This window comes from Aotus nancymaae, unplaced genomic scaffold, assembly GCF_030222135.1.
Source record: "Aotus nancymaae isolate 86718 unplaced genomic scaffold, 86718_ANA_hifiasm-v0.15.2.pri h1tg000064l_1, whole genome shotgun sequence".
Lineage (NCBI taxonomy): Eukaryota > Metazoa > Chordata > Mammalia > Primates > Aotidae > Aotus > Aotus nancymaae.
The window spans coordinates 8,150,116-8,174,103 of NW_026988479.1; the positions used below are offsets into that span (position 1 = coordinate 8,150,116).

General features: G+C 48.0%; 1 protein-coding gene and 1 pseudogene across 2 annotated transcripts in view; both read left to right on the forward strand.

Annotated features, from left to right (window-relative positions):
• HSPA4 (heat shock protein family A (Hsp70) member 4) overlaps positions 1 to 7,355 on the forward strand; it is a 57,694-nt gene extending 50,339 nt beyond the window's left edge. For both annotated transcript variants that reach the window (XM_021677474.2, XM_021677475.2), the window contains exons 16-19: positions 558 to 665; positions 2,767 to 2,886; positions 4,795 to 4,956; positions 5,167 to 7,355. In XM_021677474.2, the coding sequence (XP_021533149.2) occupies positions 558 to 665; positions 2,767 to 2,886; positions 4,795 to 4,956; positions 5,167 to 5,370 (594 nt within the window). In that variant the 3' untranslated portion in view covers positions 5,371 to 7,355. The remainder of the gene's footprint in view (positions 1 to 557; positions 666 to 2,766; positions 2,887 to 4,794; positions 4,957 to 5,166) is intronic.
• Positions 7,356 to 14,587: 7,232 nt separating this feature from the next.
• Positions 14,588 to 23,456, forward strand: LOC135270596 (keratin, type I cytoskeletal 18-like; annotated as a pseudogene).
• The last annotated feature ends 532 nt before the right edge of the window (positions 23,457 to 23,988 follow it).

Below are 23,988 nucleotides of genomic sequence, written 5' to 3' on the forward strand. Positions count from 1 at the left end.
ATTTTTGAACATACTCAAAGTCCTCCACGGCAGGGAGAATAATATAATAAAACCCCCCATACCTATCAAGTGGAACAACGTTTTCCAGCCTTGTTTTCTGTATCTCCAATCTCCCTACTCCCCTTGTATTTTATCTTACTTTATTTTTTTTTGAAACGGAGTCTTGCTCTGTCACCCAGGCTGGACTGCAGTGGCTCCATCTTGGGTCACTGCAGCCTCCACTCCCAGGTTCAAGTGATTCTCCTGTCTCAGCCTTCCTAGTAGCTGAGGTTACAGGTGTCTGCCACCATGCCTGGCTAATTTTTTTTTTTGTATTTTTAGTGGAGATGGGGTTTCACCATGTTGGCCAGGCTGTTCTCCAACTCCTGACCTCAGGTGATCCACCTGCCTCGGCCTCCCAAAGTGCTGGGATTATAGGCATGAGCCACCGTGCCTGACTGCCCTCTGTATTTTAAAGCAAATCCCAGATACACATCATTGTATTCTGTGCCTGTGACTGCATTGGGGATGTAACTGATTTTTGATTGACCTTATTATAATATTTTCTTTTTCATTAGGATCGTAACAATTTTACTTTAAAACTAGAAGATACTGAAAATTGGTTGTATGAGGATGGAGAAGACCAGCCAAAGCAAGTTTATGTTGATAAGCTGGCTGAATTAAAAGTAAGTGACTCTTGAGAGCAGAGGTATCCAGAACCCTTGTTGAAGCTTTCTCTGAGGTACTCAAAGTTGGGAGGAATTTTCAAGTAAAGAAGACAGACTGAAAATAATGTTTGATAAACTAAACCCTTTATGACTTAGGCTCATTATCATTCTCACTTTTAGAATCTTGTAATAACAATGATTTTTCTGAAAATTGAGTTAGGTTTGTAATGCTTCACTGAATTGGACGTTTAGTGCATTCTTGGTGTCGAGATACAAAGCCTAGCAAGACTTAGTACCTGCCCTAAAGGCATGGGCAGTGCAGTTGGGGCAAGGCTGTTTCTATTTGAGTTTGGATTCTATTCTCAATAAAAGCAAAGGATCTGGTTTTTTTTTTTTTGAGACAGAATCTTGCTCTGTCACCCAGGCTGGGGAGTGCAGTGGCGTAGTCTTGGCTCACTGCAGCCCCTGCCTTCTGGGTTCAAGTGATTCTCATGCTTCACCCTGCAGAGTAGCTGGGATTACAGGCACACGCCACCACGCCCAGCTAATTTTTGTATTTTTAGTAGAGACAGGGTTTCACCATGTTGGCCAGGTTTGTCTCGAACTCATCAAGAGTGATCTGCATGCCCCGGCCTCCCAAAGTGCTGGGATTATAGGTGTGAGTCACCATGCCTGGCCATAGCATCTGAATTTAAAGAATCTGATCTTATTTATTTATGCCCCAAATCTGATATTTTAACATTAGGATTAAAAATGCAAAGAATTATATAAAATTGAGGCCTTTTGTTTGGAAAAGGATGCAGATGCATAAGAATGAACTTTTCACATTTCCCTTTAATTTTAGCTCAGGATTACTTGGTTTCTTGTGGAACTGGGCCATTTCGAGTCTCACTCTGTCACCCAGGCTGGAGTGCAGTGGTGTGATCACGGCTCACTACAGCCTTGACCTGCCAGGCTCAGGGGGTCCTTCTGCCTCAGTCCCCCAAGTAGCTGGGACTACAGTTGTGTGCCATCGTGCCTGGCTGTTTTAATTTTTTTTGTAGGGAAAGAGTCTCCCTGTGTTGTCCAGGCTGGTGTTGGAACTCCTGTATCAAGAAGTTCTACCTTGGTCTTCCAAAGTGCTGGGATTACAGATGTGAGCCACTGTACCTGACCAAACATTTCTTTTTTCTTTTTTTATTTTTGAGATGGAGTTTTGTTCTTGTTGCCCAGGCTGGAGTGCAATGGTGCGATCTTGGCTCACTACAACCTCCGCCTTCTGGGTTCAAGCAAATCTCCTGCCTCAGCCTCCCGAGTAGCTGGGATTACAGGCGCCGGCCACCACGCTCGGCTAGTTTTTTGTATTTTCAGTAGAGACGGGTTTTTCCATGTTGGTCAGACTGGTCTTGAACTCCCAACCTCAGGTAATAATCTGCCTCAGCCTCCTAAAGTCCTGGGATTACAGGTGTGAGCCACTGCACCTGGCCCAAATATTTCTTAATATCACTGTTGTATTAAGTTTTCAAGTTCCAGTTATTTTATAGATGATTTTTTTCTGTTCAAATCAGTATCCATGTAAGGGTCATAAATTTTATTGACGTCTCTTATTTCCGTGTCCCCGTCACCTTTTCCTTATTCATTTGATGAGGAAATTGGAGTATTGGTCCTGCAGAATTTTCCCCTACTAGGATTTTGCTGATTTTCACCTCCATGGTAGTAATTAACAAAAAGTTGATAGTTACATCTAGAGGCTCCATCAGATTCAGGTTTTTTTTTTTTTTTTTTTTTTTTTTAGATTTTAAATTAAAAGCATTTTTTATTTTTGGCAAGTATACTTTATATTTAGTGCTGTGTATCTCTTAGGTGGCACCTAATTTTTGGTGGTCTCCCTGCTATGTTTTGAGAATGAGGGCTCAGGTGACAAATTGAAGTGACTCCGCATGGAACAGTGTTAATGAAGATATAGTCTCATACCCCTCCTCAAGTAGCTTCTTATTTCCAGTGGGCTGGAGGAATATATCTGACTTCTTATATACAGCACATGGAGATTAAGTATACTTTATCACCAATCTTAGTGGAAATAGTACAACTCTGGATAGTTGAACTGCCATATGAAGAATTTGTGTGTTCTTCTGTTAAGAATCTAGGTCAACCTATTAAGATGCGATTCCAAGAATCTGAAGAACGACCAAAATTATTTGAAGAACTAGGGAAACAGATCCAGCAGTATATGAAGATAATCAGTGCTTTCAAAAACAAGGTAGCTTTTTTTCTTTTTCCTACTCTTACTTTAATAAAATTAACTTTTTTTCCTGAGACAGAGTCTCACTGTGTTGCGTAGGCTGGAGTGCAGTGGTGCAATCTCAGCTCACTGCAAACTTCCACCTCCCAGGTTCAAGCGATTCTCCTGCCTCAGTCTTCCGAGTAGCTGGGATTACAGGCGTGTGCCATCACTCCCAGCTTATTTTTGTATTTTTAGTAGAAATGGGGTTTCTCCATGTTGGCCAGGCTGGTCTCGAACTCAAGTGATCTGCTAGCCTCGGACTCCTAAAGTGCTGGCTGGTATCACAGGCATGAGCCACTGCACCCGGCTATAAAGTTAACTTTTGAGGCATTTACATAGCATTTTTTTTCTCTTGTTTTCATTAACTTGTTTAATAGTACTTTTTATTTTGCATGTTAATATAATGTGTAATGTTTTATAGCATCTTAATAACCATTGGATTTGCTACATCTCTTTAACAGGTGGCATCTGTAATTGTGCAGTGTTTTTTAGTTTCCTTTTCAATTAATATCTGACTTAACATGCTCTATACTGGTCTTTCTAAAAACACCTGAGGCCAGTAATTTGGCTTGTTATGGAGATGTAGGACTATCTATCTCAATGGTAAACTGTTTTTGAGCACTGTATGATACTCCATAAATATCTTACTGAATCCACACAGTACCCTGATAAAGTGGGTGGTGGTATCAGCATTTATAGATAAATTCCAACTTATTTAAGCCTCACTTCCCTTAAACTACATTCAGGGTCACTAAATTGAGAGAACTGTCATTTGGCCAGAAGTCTGACTCTAAAATTCAGACTTCGGAGTATAAAGTTCCTCCATTTACCCCAGGTTCTTGACATATTTTCATTGCAAGAAACTTTGAGTGATAAATGAGCTTTTTTTGTTGTTGTTTTTTTTGGACAAGTTCTCATTTTGTTACCCAGGCTGGTGTGCAGTGGCGAAATCTCGGCTCACTGCACCCTCAATCTCTCTGGCTCAAGCAGTTCTCCTGCCTCAGCCTTCCCAAGTAGCTGGAATTACAGGCATGCACCACTACACTCAACTAGGGTTGTCTTTTTTTTGAGATGGGGGTTTTACCATGTTACCCAGGCTGGTCTTGAACTCCTGAGCTCAAGTGATCCACCCACTTTGACCTCCCAAAGTGCTAGGATTACAGGAATTAGCCATCTGGCCCCACCTTTTTTTTTTCTCCTCCTCCTCTTGTTGTGAGACAGGGTCTCAGTCTGTTGCCTGCCCTGGAGTATGGTGGTATGATTGTAGCTCACTGCATCCTTAACCTCCTGGGCTCAAGTGATCCTCCTGCCTCTCAGTCTCCTGAGTAGCTGGGACTACAGGCACGTGGCCCCCATGTCTGTCTAGTTTTTGCACTTTTTGTAGAGACGGGCTCATCATGTTGCCCAGGTCTTAAAGTTGTGGGCTTAAGTGATCCTCCTGCCTCAGCCTCCCAAAATGCTAATACAAACGTGAGCTACCACACCCAGCCTGAAAGACTTTCTTTTAAAAATAGTATTCATTATAGTTTTGGTTCTGAACTAGCATGCCAAATCCTCAACTCTCATATCTAATGTAAATTTTTTGCATTGTGAAATTACCTACATAAGATTTTGTATAAATCAGGTGCTATTTATCTTGTTGAAGCCTTTTAATTGACACCATATGGATTTTCTTGGCCTTTAAAATGTAAATCTGTCCTGAGTATATTAAAACACTGGGGTTAGGTTTCTTTTGAATATTTAATGTCTATTCAGATTGTGAGGCTAAATATGCTTTATTGTTTGAAAGGTTATAAGTTTTTGAAAAATGGCAGAAACTAGACAATATTTGGGGAGGGAGGGCTTCATCCTTTTAATACTCGTCTGTCTGTCTCCTGGGTGCAGGAGGACCAGTATGATCATTTGGATGCTGCTGACATGATAAAGGTAGAAAAAAGCACAAATGAGGCAATGGAGTGGATGAATAACAAGCTAAATCTGCAGAACAAGCAGAGTTTGACCATGGATCCAGTTGTCAAGTCAAAAGAGATTGAAGCTAAAATTAGGGTAATTTAAGACTTTATTTAGTAGTCGCTTCTTGACAGCCTTTTTATTATTAATAGTCCTCAAGTGACATTTAGGAGGGAACTTTATTACAGTGTCTTAGCTTCTAGGTTGAGGGTTGGGTGGAGGGAGAGGATGGATTTGGGTTTAGCATGTCTTGTAAAATTTGTTAATTTTTTAAGAAACCACAGTTTTCTCTCTTACCCATTCCAGGAGCTGACAAGTACTTGTAGCCCTATAATTTCAAAGCCCAAACCCAAAGTGGAACCTCCAAAAGAGGAACAAAAAAATGCAGAGCAGAATGGACCAGTGGATGGACAAGGAGACAACCCGGGCCCCCAGGCTGCTGAGCAGGGTACAGACACAGCTGTGCCTTCGGATTCAGACAAGAAGCTTCCTGAAATGGACATTGATTGATTCCAACACATGTTTCTATTAAAACAGACTATTATAAAGCTTTAAGTTGTCAGCTTTGTTTTAAGTATCAACTAGAGCAAGTGAATACTGAAGATTTCTTAGTCAGTTTTTAGGGGATTTTGGGGGAGGGGAAATAGGTAATGTATGGAGCATTTTGACTTCTAAATAGTTAGATACAGAAATTAAGTGCATTGTATCTTTTTCATAATGGTACTATTTAGAAGCCCAGTTAGTCTTACTGAGCTTATGCTTCACTCCTTTATGTTTAACCATGTGTCTACAAGAATAAGTTTGTTTTGGAAAGTTGAGCAAAAGCTACAGCTCTAGCTATCCAGCAGACTTTTCATTATGACTTACATGGCAGGAGCTCTAATTATGCTTTAAAAATCTGTTGTGGAGATTGCTCTAAAGTCTCCCTGCCTGGTGTGGGGATGGGGTCTCCCTCTTTGTGAGGGTTGGAGCATGGCACGGCATGGATTAACACAGCAGAAGAACAAGGGTGTGTTCTGAGCTTCTTATTTCACCTCCACCCTCACCTGTGTTCTCTTCCCTCTCTCCCAATAAAAGGGCTCCCATTGTAAATGCCATGTACTGCTCTCGGGAAAATAGACCCCCTTGCTTAGAGCAAGTTGTTAACTGAGGGTTTTAAACCTGGAGGCTCTTCTGAAAGTGTTCACGAATACCCCAAGCGTCAAGGTCTAAATAATTTTATCTTCAAAATATTAGAATTGGGTAGATGTACTGTTGGATATAATAGCCATGGTAAATTTAACTGAGGAATTAAATCCTTGTTAATTTTGGTGTAAAGATTTGGATCCTGGCCTGTTTATTCAGGTGTGAGATGTTCTGTATAAATTTTTGAGGTATAGCTTGAACTGCTAGGACAAGAGTTAAAAGTTCTTTTTAGCTCATTCACAAATCACTTGTGTGTTAAGTATTAATATCTGTCATGAACCTGCCAATTTGTACATGTTAAGCAGCTGACAGATGATACAACAAAACCAAGATACACTGGATTGTACTGGACGAGTCTGAAATTAGTGTTCAAGAAGTGTGGTGCCTGATGTTATAACAACACTTTATTCTTAACTGTGCGGCCAGTGTCAGGTATACCAAAGCATTCCTCTGACTGCTTTTTGGGGCAGTGTTGATAGGAGTGAGGCATTTTGAAAACTCCAAGGGAAGCCTGTGTTCCAGGCCAGAGCTGGTACCTGCTTTAAGAAACTGTTACAAGGCTTGTTGGTAATGTTTTGGATCTTTGTAAAAATTGATATTCTGTATAACAGAGTGCCTCTGTTACTTTTGGCCTATGTTGTTAGAAATAAGATGATATCTTGTATAGTTAGAATTAAGCTTCTGTCCATCTCTAGATACATTGAAAAGTTTTAGAGTGTTAAAGGCTCTAAAGTGCTATGGAAAACAATTGCTTAGGAGGAGGAAGGGAAAAGCATATTTATGTTGGTTTGTAAGCACGCTCGGAGGCCTCGCGGCACCACCACAAGGCCCTGTTCTTAGCGCATCCTCTGTTCTCTACCTGTCATGCTTCAAGAGTTCAAGCTGGCCTGCTGTGAAGCCAATGGCTGTTTTAAAGTATTGGCTGCAGGATTAAGCCAACCCTTGTACAACTGGCCCAATCCTAATGGCCATTTCTTCTAAAAAAAAAAAAAAAAAAATTTTTTTTTTTTTGGGGTGTGTGTGTGGGGAAGGGTGTGGGTGTTGGGATGGGGGTGAATTTGAAGTTGAAACAAGATGATGTGGTCTGCTAGCTCTCTGCTTAGACAGGCTATAAGACCAATTGGATTTACATAGAGGCCAGGCCAGAGAGTGGTAATTTACGGCTTGTGTACAGACAAGCATTTATCCAGGTTGCATTATCCAAACTGATTTGTTAAAGCTCCAGGTCACGTTCTTACACTAAGAAAATCATTCAGTAAATGAGACAATTTTAGGAAAAACTAATAAAAGAAACCTGTCTTACACTTGAATGGTTTCCTTAATTCCATAATGAAGGCTGGTTGTGTGTGTGTGTGTGTTGGGGGGGGTGTTTTCAGTAAAAACTGTCTAGGAGTAGGAACCCTAAATTTCACTTAACATCTGTTGAAGACCTCCAGTCTGAAGAATGACAACTGAAGCACTGCCCACTTGGTGACAAAAAGTTGCCTAATTTTTCTGTACTTGCTCTCCAGTCAGTATTGGCCCAGTTCCTTTGATGTGTAGGATCCTTGTCTTGCTCCTGTGACTGGGCCTTACTTTGAGGGTTTTGTTAGCAGAAGGTGGGGGTTATGGCATAAAGGTAAGTGCTAGGACTGATACTTTCCCAAAGTACAGCATGGCCCAGAGTGTGCTATAACAGTGCCGCCACTGAATATGTGGTGTGGCTGCGTGGAATGTGTGTTGATGTATATGTGCGGTGGTGATGGGTGTTGAAAGGGCATGAAGCCAGTGAAAAAGACCTTAATTGGACAAGGCATGGGTATAGATGAGGAGGGGCCAGAGGTTTTATTACCTGTGTCATGTCACACAGTCCTAGTCCTCTGGCTGTACGAGGAGCAGCTTACCTTCCAGGGCCTACCAATAGGGCCTATTGTAGCCACATGTCTAAGAAACATGTCTCTTAATAGGTTTTATTTCCTCCTGAGCATCTAAGTCGTTTCTGTATGGGGTATGGGAATTGTTAGATGTGGTAGAAAGCGCTGAGATAGCTGGGTGCGGTGATAAGCACATGTGATCCCGGCTACTTGCGGGGGCTGAGCTGGGAGGATCACTTGAGCCCAGGGGGTCAAAGCTGCAGTGAGCTGAGATTGCACCACTGCAACTCCAGCCTGGGTGATAAACTGATACCCTGTCTCCATTAAAAAATGGGGGGCTGAGAGATCAGGGTTCTATGTATGGTAGGGCAGAGGGAGCTGTTTTGGGGGGTACAGGGGGATTGAGGGATGTTAGAGGTAGTGGGACTTTAGTCCATCTTTGAGGGGACAGCCAAATGAAGGGGACAATGGCTGGTTTTGGTACCTGCAGGAAGAGGGAAGAAGTAAGCGTGGTTCCAGCTCAATACCATGCTTTAGAAGTTGGGATAGTAGTTAGTCTTACTGGAGTAGTGACAGGATGATGTGAGGCAGGCTTCAGGGGCTTGGTGATGGTTGTTTCTTGATCTGACGTTTGATAGTGCATTCATCGGTACACTTGATCTATTTCAGTAACTTAAGTGTCTTTAATAGGTGTGTATTTTTACACAAAGAATGTAGGTTATAGAACTACATAGTTTCATGTTTGGAAAGAACATGGAATGGATTTGCAATAAACCAGAAGGATTTTCCCAGATGAAGTGTTTTTAGGGTGGGATTGTGGGTGGGTGATTGCATATTTTTGCTTTAAATTTTTTTTTTTTCTTTTTTGAGACAGAGTTTTGCTCTTGTTGCCCAAGCTAGAGTGCAGTGGTGCAATCTCGGCTCACCACAACCTCTGCCTCCCAGGCTCAAGTGGTTCTTCCTCAGCCTCCTGAGTAGCTGGGATTACAGGCATGGGCCACCACACCCGGCTAATTTTTTTATTTTTTATTTTAGTAGAGATGGAGTTTCTCCATGTTGGTCAGGCTGGTCTCGAACCCCCAACCTCAGGTGATCCGCCTGCCTCAGCCTCCCAAAGTGCTGGGATTACAGGTATAAGCCACCATGCCCAGCTGCTTGTGTTTTCAAAGATTTCTACAGTAAGCATTTAGGGCCACGCATGGTGGCTCATGCCTGTAATCACAGCCAAGGTGGGAGGATCTCTAGAGCCCAGGAGTTCGAGACCAGCCTGGGCAGCACGGGGAGACATCCCCTACCCTCTCCTGTCACTTTAATAAAAGCATTTAGGAATTTTATAATGTTAAGAAAATTGAAGAATTGGCTCCAAGGTTTCAAACCTAGAATACAAGATACAATTGTACACGTGGAACTTCCAGTCTTTATTTAGAGTCATCCAAGATGTGGGCGTTCAGATAAGATTGAGACGTTTTCCTGGATAGGGTGAGACATTGAAGCTCCAGGTGGGTGTGGAGGGAATTTTTTGGGGCTGGAGGTGCGTTCCTGGTTGATGGAATGAAGGCTTGTGTTTAGGTGTGTTAGGAAGACAAAGTGGAAGCCTTGAAAGAAACAAGGAACTGCCAGAGGGGAATTATAGTGCATAAGGCATGTTGGGAGGAAGGGGGTTAATGTGAGATGTGGCAGTGGCCAGCAGGGTTAGATGCTTCAGGAGGGTGGGGGCTGGGTGGGTTCTAGGGGTTTGAGATGAGGCCCCAGGTGCTGAGTACTCGGTCAAGAAGCTTGGCCTCTCTAAAAGGAGGCATCAATCTGCAAGAAAGGAGGTTGGGCAGTGTCCTGTGTCCACAGTCCTGTGTGTAAATGGGAATGGTTCCCACTACTCAGTTGAGACCATTGGGAGTCTTGGAATTGCTAGTACCTTCCTTGGATGTACTTGGCTTTGGCTGGGGCAGCCCTGGGCCATGACCCTGTAACCTGGAATGTCACTGTCCTTGTGAAATGGATGCTGCTATTTTGAGCAGATACTGCAAGAAGTGTAGAAACTAAGGAGGTGACTTCTTGAGCTTTCTTCAGTCTAGGAGGCAAATAGGGAAGACGGCCAAGTTGAGGTAGGAGCAACACAGGATCAGGGAGGGAAAGACCTCAGAGGCTGTGAAAAAAAATACACATTGCTTTCCAGATTTGCTTGATACCCATGGACAAGTGCCAGGCTAATCCTGACCTTACTCTTCCAGTTTTAGCACACGTCATTAGGACAGGAAGAATAGAGGGACTCTTTACTCCCGCTTCCTCAGTGGCATTTGTCAGCTTCAAACACAACGCAGTAAAGAATACAGAAAACTATTTTCATCAGGCCTGTTCACTAGCATGTCTGGGTTTACATCCTTCAAGGGCCAGGTGGACTATTAGATTTGGAGTCCTGGATCAGTGGAGGGAGAGAAAGCACTTCAAGTACTTTTCTTAACACAAGTAAGCAGACCCTTACCACCATATATTGGAGGTCTCACCTTTTTTTTTCCTACATAAACTTTAAAATGTATTTTAAAATATCTGTTATTTAAATTAGACTTAGCTAATGCTTGCAGAAGAGAAAGCTGGAAACAGATGGTCTTGGAAGACCACTCAGAGGCCCAGCTTCCAGGAAGTAAATCCCAGCAAATAGTTTCTAAGGATGAGCTGGGCCAGTATATATTCCAGGAAAGGATGGTCTCAATTATAGGATATCTTTCAGTAGTACCAGGGGGGAGGTTTGTAGGACCCACGTGAGGTTGCTGTGAGGAGCCAGTGAGCTGTGTGAGCTGTGTGGGTTAGGAAAGTTGAGAGGACCCCTCAACTTTGAGAGGGTTAGGAAAGTTGAGAGGTTAGTAAAGGAGGTAAAGGAGGCTCCAGCATGGGTGAAGGTCTGTCCTCTGTGACTGGTCCTGTCCTTGTCTTCTGCATCCCACAACTGAAGGAAGGACTCTGCCTGGGTTACAGCTGCCTCCCTGTAGCCTGGCATGAAGCACGCAATGGAGAAAGTGGTCAGTGAATACTTGAAGGCAGAAATGCAGTATTTTCTTGTTTTCTATTGTTTTCAATGAGGGGAAAAATGGTAGAACTTTTCTTGAAGTCATCCAACCTTCCATTTTTGGGGATGAGGAAAGAGTGTCTCACAGCATGGGTGGATGGCAGAGCCACGAATTCTGATGCCAGCTGTTTTGAAGAGTGTTACTTTTCTGGAAAGTTGTACGGCTAGACTATGGGGATTTGCCTTCCAAAAATTCGCCCTGAGTATAACATTGGTTGGAATAACATTCCCCAAGAATCTGAGGTTCTCCTTGGGCCAATTCTGATTTGGTCTTGTGTGAAAATGCAGTGCTTGTGTTGCCACATGGAGGCGCCATCGCTCTTCCTTTGCCGTGGTGGCTGGCTCCGCGGGTAGATCAGACTTCACTCCTTGAGAGGACTCCCAGAAGTTTGGAGAACACAGCCAGCCACTTCCTCTCCTTCTGGGTAGCTAAAAGCAAAATAAATATGGTTTAACAGAGGCCTCAAGCTAGCAAACTGGGGCTCAAGCAAGAAAGTCGGCCTTTTGCTACTAACCTCTTAGGTCCTTACCACCCAAACTATGGCATCACTGTTAAAAAAGAAGAATCTTGCACTGATCTCAGACCTCGGGTAGATCCCAGCCCAGTGCTTCTCAGCGTACTTGGAGGTCTTGCTAAAATGCAGATTCTGATTCAGCAGGTCAGAGTGGGGCTGAAGAGTCCATTTCTAACAAGTTCCCAGGAGATGCCAATCATGGACTGTGCTTTGACTGGGAAAGACAACCTATAGGAGCCCCAGTTCCTTCATCTATAAAACTGGGGTAACACCAGACCTGTCTGGTACGTGAGATGATGGACATAGAAGGCATTGAAGAAAGAATAAAAGTATTGCTCACAACAGGTGTGTAACTTGCCCTTTAAAGTGCAGAGCAGCTGACCCAGACGTCAACAGTCCGAGTTACCAGAGCCTCCCAGCCTCCTTTCTTGTCCTTACCCCACCAGGAGCCTAGGCTCCAGAGGAACAAGGTACAAAGTCAACCTAAGGACCAGAGATGTACCGCCCTCCCGTGTGGCGTGGTCATAGCCCCAGGAGAGAGTACAGCTTCCTGCCCCTGGGGTGACCCATGAATCCGTCCCCCTGGATGGAGGAACAGAAGTCCCTCTGTTCTTTTTAACTTGAGCCACTCCGATGGACTCAGCCTCGTGTGAACCCATTAGTAGCTTCAGAAAGGAGCAGAAACAACACACTGTGACCCTTGTTCAAGGTGGGGTTCTGTAGCTGTGGATAGAGACTCCTAGAAAGCAGCGATTGGCCTCTGAATCCTGGGCATCCGCTGCAGAGAAGCGAGGAAGAGCTTCAGAATGCCTGGGTTCCGTATGAGCCTCCTGAGGCCCAGATGTGTTTCCTTGCCTTAACTTGTGGTGGAGAGGCCAAATCTGCCTGGGATAAAAGAGACAAGGCTGGGCATGGTGGCTCATGCCTTTAATCTCAACACTTTGGGAGGCTGAGGCGGGTGGATCACCTGAGGTCAGGGGTTCAAGACTGGCCTGGCCAACATGGTGAAACCCGTCTCTACTAAAAGTAAATTAGCCTGGCATGGTGGTGGGCACCTGTAATCCCAGCTCTCTGGAGGCTAAGGCATGAGAATCCTTTGAACCCAGGAGGGGGAGGTTGCAGTGAGTCGAGATCGCGCCACTGCACTCCAGCCTGGGCAACAAGAATGAAACTCCGTCTCAAAAAAAAAAAAAGAAAGAAAAAAAGAGACAAGAAGGCCGGACGTGGTGCCTCACACCTGTTATCCTAGCACCTTGGGAGGCTGAGGCGAGCAGATTGCCTGAGGTCAGGAGTTTGAGACCAGCCTGGTCAACACAGTGAAACCCCCTCTCTACCAAAAATATAAAGTAGCCAGGTATGGTGATGCACACCTGTAATCCCAGCTACTCGGGAGGCTAAGGCATAAGAATTGCTTGAACCCAGGAGGTGGGGGTTGCAGTGAGCCGTGATTGCACCACTGCACTCCAGCCTGGGCAAAAGAGCGAGATTCTGTCTAAAAAAAAAAAAAAAAAAGATAAGATTTCCCGGTGTATGAGGGTTCCCCCATTCCTTCAAAGGGGATTGCCTCTTGGCATTCGTCACTGTCTACAAATTCTGTCTTGGCCAGCTTGTTTTCCAGATTTCTGTAATGTCCAATCTGGGGAATGGGCAGAAGTGACAACACAGGAGAGGTGGAGGAGAAAGGTGGGAGGAATTTTACTGTGGACCAGCCCCCAGGCCCTCCTCTGAGGTATAGCAGTGGCTCCAGTGTGCATCTGAATTCCCTGGGGGCCTTGTTACATAAACTACTGGGCCCACCCTCCAAGTTTCAGATTCCATAGGTCTTCAGCGGGGTCCTGGAGCTTCCTTTCTAACAAGCTCCCAAGTGAGCCTGCTGTTTTTGTTTTGCTGATACAGAGGCCCAGTGATGGTGATGGGTAAAGGAGGAACAACTGGGGCTGCTGATTCACATCACAAACAGCTGCGGGTGATGGGGGTTGTGGGCGGGAGGTGGAAAGGGCAAGACGGAGTACAATGGTGAGGAGTAGGAGAAGGAGAGGCACAGCGTCTCTGAAGAAATGCCAAGGAAAGTTTGGAATTTCTCTGGAACTGTTTCTGACCACAGGATGTTGTGTCTTGTGGGCTATGGGGCTTGGCCCTAGCTTGACTGTGGCCAGTGCTAGGATGCGGAACGGCTCTTCTCCGGGCGACTGGCTTGTCTCTGTGGCGCTCCTGACTCCGTGGTGCTCCTGACTCCCTGGCCTTGCTGGGTGGCAGGCAAGTGTGTGACTTCTTTATCCGCATGTGTCTTTTTCCTGGCCAGGTGGAAAGCTTCCCCAGGGTGGGGGAGGCATTTGCCAGGTTGAAGTTCCTTCTCTAATGGCACCCACAAGCTGGGTTGCAGGTGCACACCCCTATCCTCTGCTCCTGTCCTCAAACTGGAGAATGGCTCTGTGGCCTGGAGGGGCCCTCACAGCCCAAGGGAAAGGCCTCGGGGTCTCTGATGTTCCGGGTGAGATACACGTGTCAGGCAATTTCCATTAAATCAGATCCAGCGCTTCCGCTTGCTCCACACAGCTTTTAAGGACACTAAAAATAAGCCCTAAATTGGAGCTAACTCATCAAGCAGCACTATCTGTTAATGAAATTGCTTCCTGTTAATTTGAGTTTACAAAGTAAGTAGCTCCTGACAATCTGGCATGGCTGTCATGGCACCCACCCCCCAGGAATGGGAGGCCGGTGGAGGACTTCACGTGGGAGCCGAGGACGTTCTGGCCTCAAGTGCTATGGCAACCAAGGGGGCCCGGGGGCTACAACGAATGGGGAGCCTGGCTTCGCTTGTTGGCTTGTTTGTCCCTTTCGTAACCGTTCTCTGAGCGGCCAGCTCAGTCTCGCGGGGCCTACAAATCAATAGATAATTAACAGTCAGCGTGCAAGGTAGTGACAAGAGATAGAACAAGGAGCTAGGGAGCAGCCTGGGGAGGTAGCCAAGAGTGGGGGTAAAGGATGAGTGTGTGTCAGCTGCATAAGTGAGTGGAGAGAGGGTCTGGTGAGGAGCTGGAGGCGGAGGGAGAGCTGGACTACAGACGGACAGGAAGTGACCGGTAGTCGGGGTGGAAAGCTCAGGGCGAAGAATGGAGACAGATAGGGCTGACAAGACGCTGGCCAAGGCCCGCAGGGCAGATGCTGTCAGTGGGTGAAACTCCAGGACCCCACTTTATATGAAGCCACATAAAAGGCTCCCCCACCTTCTTTTTTGCAGTAATTACTTGATCTAGGGTTGGAAGGATGCTGGTCTTGGAAAGGGGGCCTTGTGAAATTCAAGATGAGAAACACCATCAGAGATGGGGTGGTGACGAGCAAAGTCAGATTCTAGGAAAGGCCGAAGGGTCCCTGGCAGGGAGGAATCTGCCCTTATGATACAGGAGGGAGGAGGGCATCCTTACCCCAGCCCCTGCAACTCGAGGGCATCTGGGTGTGTGCATGGAGAGAGCTGGCCCCCGAGTCACAGTGCCTTAGGCCCAGGAGCCTTTGCTGGGGGCACCGCTGCGTAAGTGTGGCCCGTTTGAATAGGCAGGAGAGCGGGTCAGGGAGTTCAGCAGGTGTAGCACATCTTGGGTCTGCTTGTGGCTCCAGGGCCTGGCTGTGGAACTTGCTGATGCCTGGTGTCCCTTGTCAGACACAGCAGCCAAGTCATCCAAGTGAGCAACATCTCAGGGAGGCCTGAAATATTTGGGGAGGGAATTCCTGGGGCTCAGAACACTTCTGTCTTTCGTACTGAGACAAATGAGGGCTTCATTTGTATCTAGACGAAGGGCCTTGATTTTTTCCTGAGGGTATTGGTAAGGCATGGTGAGTTTTTGTTTGTTTTTGGAGGCAGGGTCTCACTCTTTTGCCTATGCTGGAGGACAGTGACATGATCATAGCTCAGTGTAGCCTCAAACTCCTGGGCTCAAGTGATCTTCCTGCCTCAGCCTTCTCACTAATTGGGACTACAGGCATGAGCCACCACGCCTGGACATCCATGGCAAGTTTTAAAGCTAAGACACCGTAGTGCAGTCTGCTTTGCATTGTACAACGATCTGGCTGGTTTTGTGCAGAGGGAGAGAGTGGCCAGGCTGGCAGCAGGGAGGCTGGTGAGGATCTGGGCCGGGTGGTGGTTGACTGTGCGGCTGGAGCAGAGGGCTTTTAGCTTTAGGAGGGAGTGATGGTGGGTGAGGTGGTTGACTGGTAAGTGAGTGGAGGAGGAGGGTGGCCTGGTTTCTGTGGTTAAATGAGTACAATCAGAGGGATCTCAGGTTTCTTTTTTTGTTTTTTGTTTTTTGAAACAGTCTTGCTCTGTCACCCAGGCTGGAGTGCAGTGGTGTGATCTTGGATCACTGAAACCTCCACCTCCCAGGTTCAAGGGATTCTCCTGCCTCAGCCTCCCAAGTAGCTGGGATTACAGGTGTGAGCCATGATGCCTGGCTAATTTTTGTATTTGTAGTAGAGATGGGTTTTGCCATGTTGACCAGGCTGGTCTTGAACTCCTGACCTCAAGTGATCTGCCTGCTTCAGTCTCCCAAGGTGCTGGGATTATAGGCATGAGAGACCAAGCCCGGGTGGGATCTGCTTTTTAGGAAAAACATGGTTTTATACCTTAAGAAAGTCATGGGCTATGTTTAGAGTGGAGGTTCCAGGAGCCATGAGCAGAATAATCAGTTTGAGAAATGTCTCCACAGCCCTCCTCCTCCAATGCTTGGCCCTCAAGGGACAGGGAGTTGAGGGTGAAGGGGAAGGACTGGGTGGGTTTGCAGGAAGAGTGGCTTTTGTGAGGATGCAGGTGGTTTGGGGTAAGGGCAGGACTAGGGGGTTCAACCAGTCTAATATCTCACATTCTGTTGTAAAATAGCTTTGGGGCTGAGCCGTCCCGGGAAGCGTTTGACCCCATTTACAATAGCAGTGATCAAGGAAGTTCCCAGACAATGCGTGACCTCACCTTTTCTCTGAAGCAAGTAGGAAAGAAGAATACACCCATCCCAACGGCAGAGGATATAGTCCAGCAGGGTCAGGGCCCTATCGCAGGGCTGCTGTTCTTAGGAAGGACATGTGGGTAAGACGGTGGTGGCTCACACATGTAATCCCAGTACTTTGGGAGGCAGAGGTGGTTGGATCACTTGAGGTCAGGAGTCTGAGACCAGCCTGGCAAGTATAGTAAAACCCTATCTCTACTAAAAGTGCAAAAATTAGCTGAGAGTCATGGTGCGCACCTGTATCCCAGTTACTCACAGGCTGAGGCATGAGAATTGTTTGAACCTGGGAGGTGGAGGTTGTGGTGAGCTGAGATTGTGCCACTGAACTCCAGCCTGGGCGACAGAGCGAGACTCCATCTCAAAAAAAAAAAAGAAGGACACATGGATGCTGCTCTTCCAGGCCAGTCACTTGTGTGTCTTAGCATGCTCTCTGTTCCTAGTGGACCTACATGTGCTATCATTGGTCATTTTCTCCTTCTGATGAGAATGTGGGTTGACATCCCTACCTCCCTTTCACACTGGGCCCTTGGGGGACAGACTGGGCAGCGTGTTAAATGTTTCTGTAGAGGCTGTGGGGTTGGCCCCTTCATGCTGTTTTTTTGGGCCTTTTTAGAATTATTTCATAGGCAGACCTGGTGGTGAGTAAACTTCCCTTTTCTTCAGCCCTATTTGTGTTAAAATGGCCCAGTTTACACTTCACCAAAACCACGGAATCATGTGGACACTTTGTTAGGGCCCTTCCTGGGCCCTGGAGGTGGAGCTGCACGTTAGGATGGATGCGCCTCTGCCCTGGACCTCAGAGGGCAGTGCAAGCGGCCCAGCGATCGTGAGTGCACTAGTTTCCCAGGGCCGCTGTAACAGAGGACTCCAGCCTGGGAGGCTTAAACAGAGGAGTTTGTTCTCTCACCATTCTGGAGGCTGGAAGTCTAAGATCCAGAGGCCAGCAGGCTGGTTCCGTCTCAGGCCGTGAGAGAATCGGCTTCCAGTAGTCCCAGGTATTCCTTGGTGATGGAGAGCCATCTCCCGTGTCTCTTCACATAGTCTTCCCTCTACAGGTCCCTGTGTCCAGACTTCCCCTTTTTATGAGGACGCCAGTCAGATGAGGGCCCACCCTAATGACTTCATTTTAACTTAACTCTAAAGACCTTAGTTCCAAATAAGGGGCTGTTCTGAGGTACTGGAGGTGAGCACTTCAACATATCTTTTTTAAGGACACAAACCATTACAGGCCCCTTTGCCTGTGGTTTCTTGGGGACTTCCAGGGCACACATGCTCAGGCAGGGTCCTGTTGACTGAGGGTTTCTAGGATCGCCCTTGGAGCAGGGCCAGCAGCTGGCCTGCCAGGAAGGGCTCCGGGCTTGAGGACGATGCCAAGGAACTGTTGTTGAGAGTTGTCGGGGCAGCTCCGCCTTCCCAGGCTCTTCGCTGTTCTCTCTACCTCCATGCCCCACGACTTCCTCGATGGGCAGTTGTGTGAGGAGGCTTGAGACTGGGCAGAGTTGGTTGCATGACTGCCTTCCTGGAGTCTCCACCACTGGAGTCCTGGGAACGTTCTGGAGCACCTGTATGCAAATCACATCCAAATGTGCAGGAGCCCACCTTCCTACCTGGCCTGTATATACATGCCCAGAATCAGGGTGATCTGGGTTCTGGAGGGGTGGGAGGGGCCTGGCCTGCCGGTCCAGATTTGCATTGCTTGACGTGTACATTCTGAAAGCCAGGGTCTGGGGACCCCTCTACCTCTCCTCCCAGGACCGGGACAGTCAGGGCTGAGCCCAGAGGGCCTGACCTCTGCTGCATGTCTGTCCTCCGCTGTGTGTCGTGCAAGAGACTGAATTTGGTTCTTTTCTGCATGTTGATCATAGGAGTTGAGTAACTTACGAGGACACCAACTCTAAAATGTAGCCTTGGCTTCAGAAACGCGGGACAAGATGGCAACAACTGAATTTCAGATGTAGATCTTGTCGCGTTTAACATTTATGAGCGGCAATAAAAGGGAAGGTTGGGATTGTATCTGCAGTTCCCAACCTCAAGCCATAATTTTACACACTCAAACATCTGTTTTAAGATCATAGAAGAGAGTGTTGGGTAATTGGCTCCCTTTTGTCCTGGGCCCATCAGTTAGGCCCCATCAACTTTATTATAAATTCTCAGGGATTTATTAGTAAACAACATTTGGGGAGCCGGATGCTGCTGCATCACAGCCAGGGAGCTTGAGGTGTCTGAGTTGCATCAGTGCTTTCCTGGGCAGTCAAGAGCTTCTAGCCCAGGGAACCTCTACTTTGCAAGAGGCCCCGGGGCAGAAGGGAGACGGAGAGAAGCTAGAAGGAGCAGCTTCCCGGGAAGGAGGCGCTGAGGGTTTGTTCCCACAGCCTGACCCACCCTGGGGGCCCGTCTCGGGAGACTTGAGTGCAGAGGTGTCTGGCGGGCAGAGGTGGAAGGCTTTGGAATGGGATAGGCCTGGCCTCATCCTGGCTTCACCAGGTTTGCAGGGTGATGATGTTTTCTGTACCTCAGTTTCCATATCTGTAAAAATGGAGATAATAATACTCCTTTTTCCTGAGGTGATCATAGAGATGAACAAGAACATGTGTGAGGGCTCAGCACTGTCTGGGCACATGGAGAGACCTGGCAAGTGGGTATGAATACCCGGGAAGTGAAAGCAGAGGGCTGAACCAAATAGCTGGAGAAGCAGACGGCTGTCTGCAGGAGCACTGTGGGGGGGGGTCCTGGGGGGCGGACAGAGCTGCTTCACCCACAGCGCCAGTGGCTTCCAGGTGTGGGAAGTTGCTGATTGCACCTCCATGTCAGGGCTGGGAGATTGGGTGGTGTCCCTGCACTGCCCGGCCCCTGCTAGCTCTGCAGTCCTCGTTCTAGCCCTTAGGTGGTCCCGGTGTACCCCCAGCCCGTGGCCCGACCCCTGGTCCACCTGCCACCCCACCACCCTGCCTCCACTCCTTCAGGGGTGCTGAGCAAAGCCTGGTGTTGGCTGCGGTTGGCTGCAGGGGACTCCCAGGGGTCTCCCAGGGGTGGGTGGTCCTCCTTAAGGAGGGCTGGAGGTGGGGTCTGGCCCAGCTTACTTATTTGTATGGTGCGGCACTCACAGGACAGGAGGATAATGGGAAACCAATTGGTTTGCAGGCCTGAGCTTCAGGGTTTGGGTGGAGGGATTGCCTGAGCTTCAGGGTTTGGGTGGACGGATTGCCTGGCTTGGGGCCTCTCTTTTTGGGTTTATTGGCCTTGGCACATCCTGGCTGGCTGGCTGACCTGCCTGGAAGAGCTGAAGCTGGAGCAATTTCTCTGGGTGGTGCATGTCCCAGGATGGTTGCTCTCAGCCTGGAGCAGAGACAGGCTCAGCTTTCCTATTCATGACCAAAAGCTCCAAACTGGCCTCCCTGGGTGGGGTGATGAGGCCCCAGAGCACCTGAGGGTAATGGGCTCCCATCAACAAACACACAGCCTGGCTCTGTAGCTCGGACAGCCCTGAGTCTGAATCCCCACTCCCCTGTGATCCAGCCCTGAAGCCTCTAATTCACCTCTCTAAACTTCAGCGTCTTCATTTGTGAACTGGGGTGTAATAATAGAATCCACCTGTGACGATTAAACAAGCTAATGTGTGGCAAATGCTTAGTGCCACACCTGGCACCTACTAAGCACTAAATCAGTGTTAGCTGCTCCCGTTCATCAGGTTAAATGAGGCGTTGGCATTCAGTGGGAGATAAACCTAATCTGGGCTTGTTGGTGAAGAGTGAAGAACACAGCCTCCTGAGTCATGTGGGGCTTGGTTCAAATCCTGCCTCTTGCATCTGTGTGACGTTGGGGTTCTGGGGCTCTGTGTCCTCCTCTGTAAAGTGAGCGTAAGAGTATGACCTAGCTCACAGAGTTATTGTGAAGATTAAATGAAACAGTATCTTACTCAGTAAATGTAAGTTTTGTTGCTATTAATAGTATTATTCACATTCAGGGGAACATGCTTGTTTTTTGAACCTGCTTCTCCACCTCAACATGTCCTGGCCTGGTGCTCAGCTATGTGGCTGAGGGGTGGGGTGGGGAGGTGGGGGCAAATCCTGTCAGTGTTGGGTGTAAGAGCTGAGGATCCCCTGATACCAAAAACTTTGCCCACAGTTTCCCCGGGATCAGCATGTATCAATGTATCCTTTCACCCCAACTCCAAACTGCCCAGGGAAGCCTTGAGTCTCAAGGCAAGCCAGAAACTGGTGTAATTCGCATTCGGGTCCTTGCAGGTCCAGGAGGGAAAAGACATTTTATTTTTCCCCCAAATAGGAAATTAGTGGTAGGAGAGGCCAGCTTGGCAGAGAGCTTGTGCCATGTTGTCTGTCAACTGGATTCAGAGCCATCCTCACTGGCAGCTGGAGCTCTGGTCTCACCCAAGACATAAACCTATGTGTCCCACCCGTCACCCCAGGGTGAGCACAGCACTGCCCTCGGCCTTTGGACACCCCTGGGAGTGACTACCCTGAAAGGTGCCAGCTTCTTCCTGTTAGAGCCAGGGAAGTGCACCAGGCCTCTGTTTCCCACCAGCAATAAGATTTTGTCTTGCATGATCTCAAAGGCCCTGGGACAGGCTGGGGTCCCAGCAGTAGGTGGGGAACAGTGACTGAACTCCCCTTCCACTCGAGTGAATCGGAGCATGCTCCCCAGTGGCTACTTGTGCACTTTGAATCTAACCCTCCCTCTTCACCAAGGAGATCTGGGTCTGGCCTCACCCGACCCCTGCCTTCCTCCTCCCCTGGAGCCTGCCTTTTGTTCCTTGAACGTGTGTGTGCTTGGTTCTGAGTCAGGGCTTTGTGTAGCAGTTTTCACTGCCTGGAGGGCTCCCCACAGACACTCCCATACCTCCCTTCCTCACTTCCTTCAGGTCTCTGCTTCTCCCCAGAGAGGCTTTCCTTGATGTCCCTCTGTAAGAGTGGCCTCACCAGTGGCTCTTTTCTATCACCCCATTTCTTTCACAGTTCTTATCACAAAAGGCGCAGAGTGGGGGGATTGAGAGAAAGGTCTCACTAGACACACCTGGGTGTCTGTTCTTGCTCTCCTGGTTCACTGGCTGTGTGACCTTGGACAGGTTACTCACTCCCTCTGTGCCTTGTGTGTAATGTGGAGATAATAACAGGACTTTCCCTTAAAGGACTAAATGAGTTAATGCGTGTAAAATGCTGAGAAGAGTCAGTGTTCAGGAAGTAAGAACTATTATTATCACAGCCGATACTTCATTACTGGTATTGCAGCTGCCGGACTGTAAGTTCCAGGAGGAACCACATCTAACCTGTTCATCGCTCTACTCCAGGATATCAAGGGCACTCAATACATGCTAACTGAATAAACCAATGGTGCCAAGTTGATCACAGTGACCAGCAGAGCCTGGCCTCAGGTGCAGAGAAGCTTATTCTGGGGCCTGAACTTTGTTCATGCCACACTGACAGCCCTAGGTCAAAACATTTCAAACTGTTTTAACTCAAATCCTCTGCTTCAATTTAATGCTTTCCCTCAGGAACACCATTTATAAAACAAAACGGTGTCCCTCCTGCCCACTCAGGCTTGACACCGAGCTCTGCTGCAGCAGAAGTGTCTTGGTCACGGTGGTGGAGGTGCAATGGGGCAGGGGGCAGAAGTCAGCCTGACCTTCCCTTGCCCTTCACAAAGGCTAACTACCATAGCAAGAGACGCCCCTGGTGTGCAGGTGGGGAGTGCTGGGGACTGTTGACTCATCTGCCCTGCCCTCTGCTGCTCCGATTCCCACAGGGGTCTGGACAATGGCCTGGCCTTTCCCCTGGTGTCCACTGCAGCCCAGCCTGGTGCTCTGGCCCTGGGAGATGAGTAGAGAGGGGACCTTGGGGCAAGGATGGCAGGTGCTTTGGAAAATGAGCCCGTGTCCGGTTTTCCTGAGGGGCAAATGGGAGAAGGAGATGGTAGTGTGGCCCTCAGGGTGTGCCTGGCCCATGTGGGGAGAATACTCAGAGGTGCTGTCATCTGCCTCCTAGGCAGCAGGGAGACAGCTGGCTGAGCCCACTTTGACTGCCTCATCCTGGGCAGTTCATGTGAACTTTGAGAGCCTCAGTCTTGTGTGGAAACAGACATTCTGTTTTATTATCTCCTCCCCGCTCTATCTGCCATACTTTCAGGCCTGCAGCAGCACCAAAACCTGAGATTCCACAGTTCAGGAACCATCTAACTAGGTGGGCTGGAGTCTCCCCTCCTGGCGGCACCCCTGCCCGTCACAAGCGGCACGCCTGAAGCCCCCACATAGGTGTGGGAGCTGCACCCCTTTTCTTGTCCCCCTTCTGGGAGGGGACACTCCGCAATACCCTGCTTCTTCCTAAGAATTCCGTCTTTAAGGAAGTAAAAGGCCTACAAGCCCAGATTGCCAGCTCTGGGGTGACTGACTGTGGAGGTGGATCCCCCAGATCTCAGGACCTCACCAAGATCACGGCAGACATCTGGACCCAATATGAAGAGATGGCTTAGAAGAACCAAGAGGAGCTGGACAAGTACTAGGTCTCAGCAGATTGAGGAGAGCACCACGGTGTTCTCCACAGTCTGCCGAGGTTGGAGCTGCTGAGATGACGCTCACGGAGCTGAGGTGTACAGTCCAGTCCTTGGAGATCAACTGGAACTCCATGAAAAATCTGAAGGCCAGCTTGGAGGATAGCCTGAGGGAGGTAGAGGCCCACAATGCCCTGCAGACGGAGCAGCACAACGGGATCCTGCTGTACCTGGAGTCAGAGCTAGGACAGCCCCGGGTGGAGGGACAGCGACGGTCCCAGGAGTACAAGAGCCTACTGAACATCAAGGTCAAGCTGGAGGCGGAGATCGCCACCTACCACTGCCTGTGGAAGATGGCAAAGACTTCAATCTTGGTGATGCCCTGGACAGCAGCAACTCCATGCAAACCATCCAAAAGACCACCACTCACTGGATAGTAGATGGCAAAGTGGTGTCTGAAACCAACACCACCAAAGTTCTGAGACGTTAAGCCAGCAGAAGCAGGGTTGGGGAGCAGAGGCCAATAAAAAGTTCAGAGGTTTAAAAAAAAGAATTCCCTCTTTATAGCATAAGTGTTAAAAGGCTGGAGAATGCCTCCTCCAGCCTCTCTTCTACAGGCAGGAGGGGTGACAGGGTGGATGGGCGAAGGGCCCACCTGGCCACATCTTAGTACATTCTGCTCAGGTGGCCTAGGTGCTCTTTTTAGAGTGAGACTTTCCTCTCAGTATTCTGAGTTTCGGGGTTCAGCCCAAATTCCAAATCAGGAAAATCCCATCTACCATCATTGACTCTGTTCACCAGGAGATCAAGCTGGCCAAGTAACAGTTCATTGCAGGGGAGGGGCCTCCCCCTCCCACTTCCTCTTTCCCCTTCTGTCCTCTCCTTGTCTTCCTATCGCCCCGCCTGGCTGGAGTGTCAGAGCATGCAACTACTAGAACACTCCGTTCACTCCACAAACATGTACTCACTACCTGCTGTGAACAAGACTCCCATTTCTGCTTCTTCAGCTTGAGGTCCAGTGG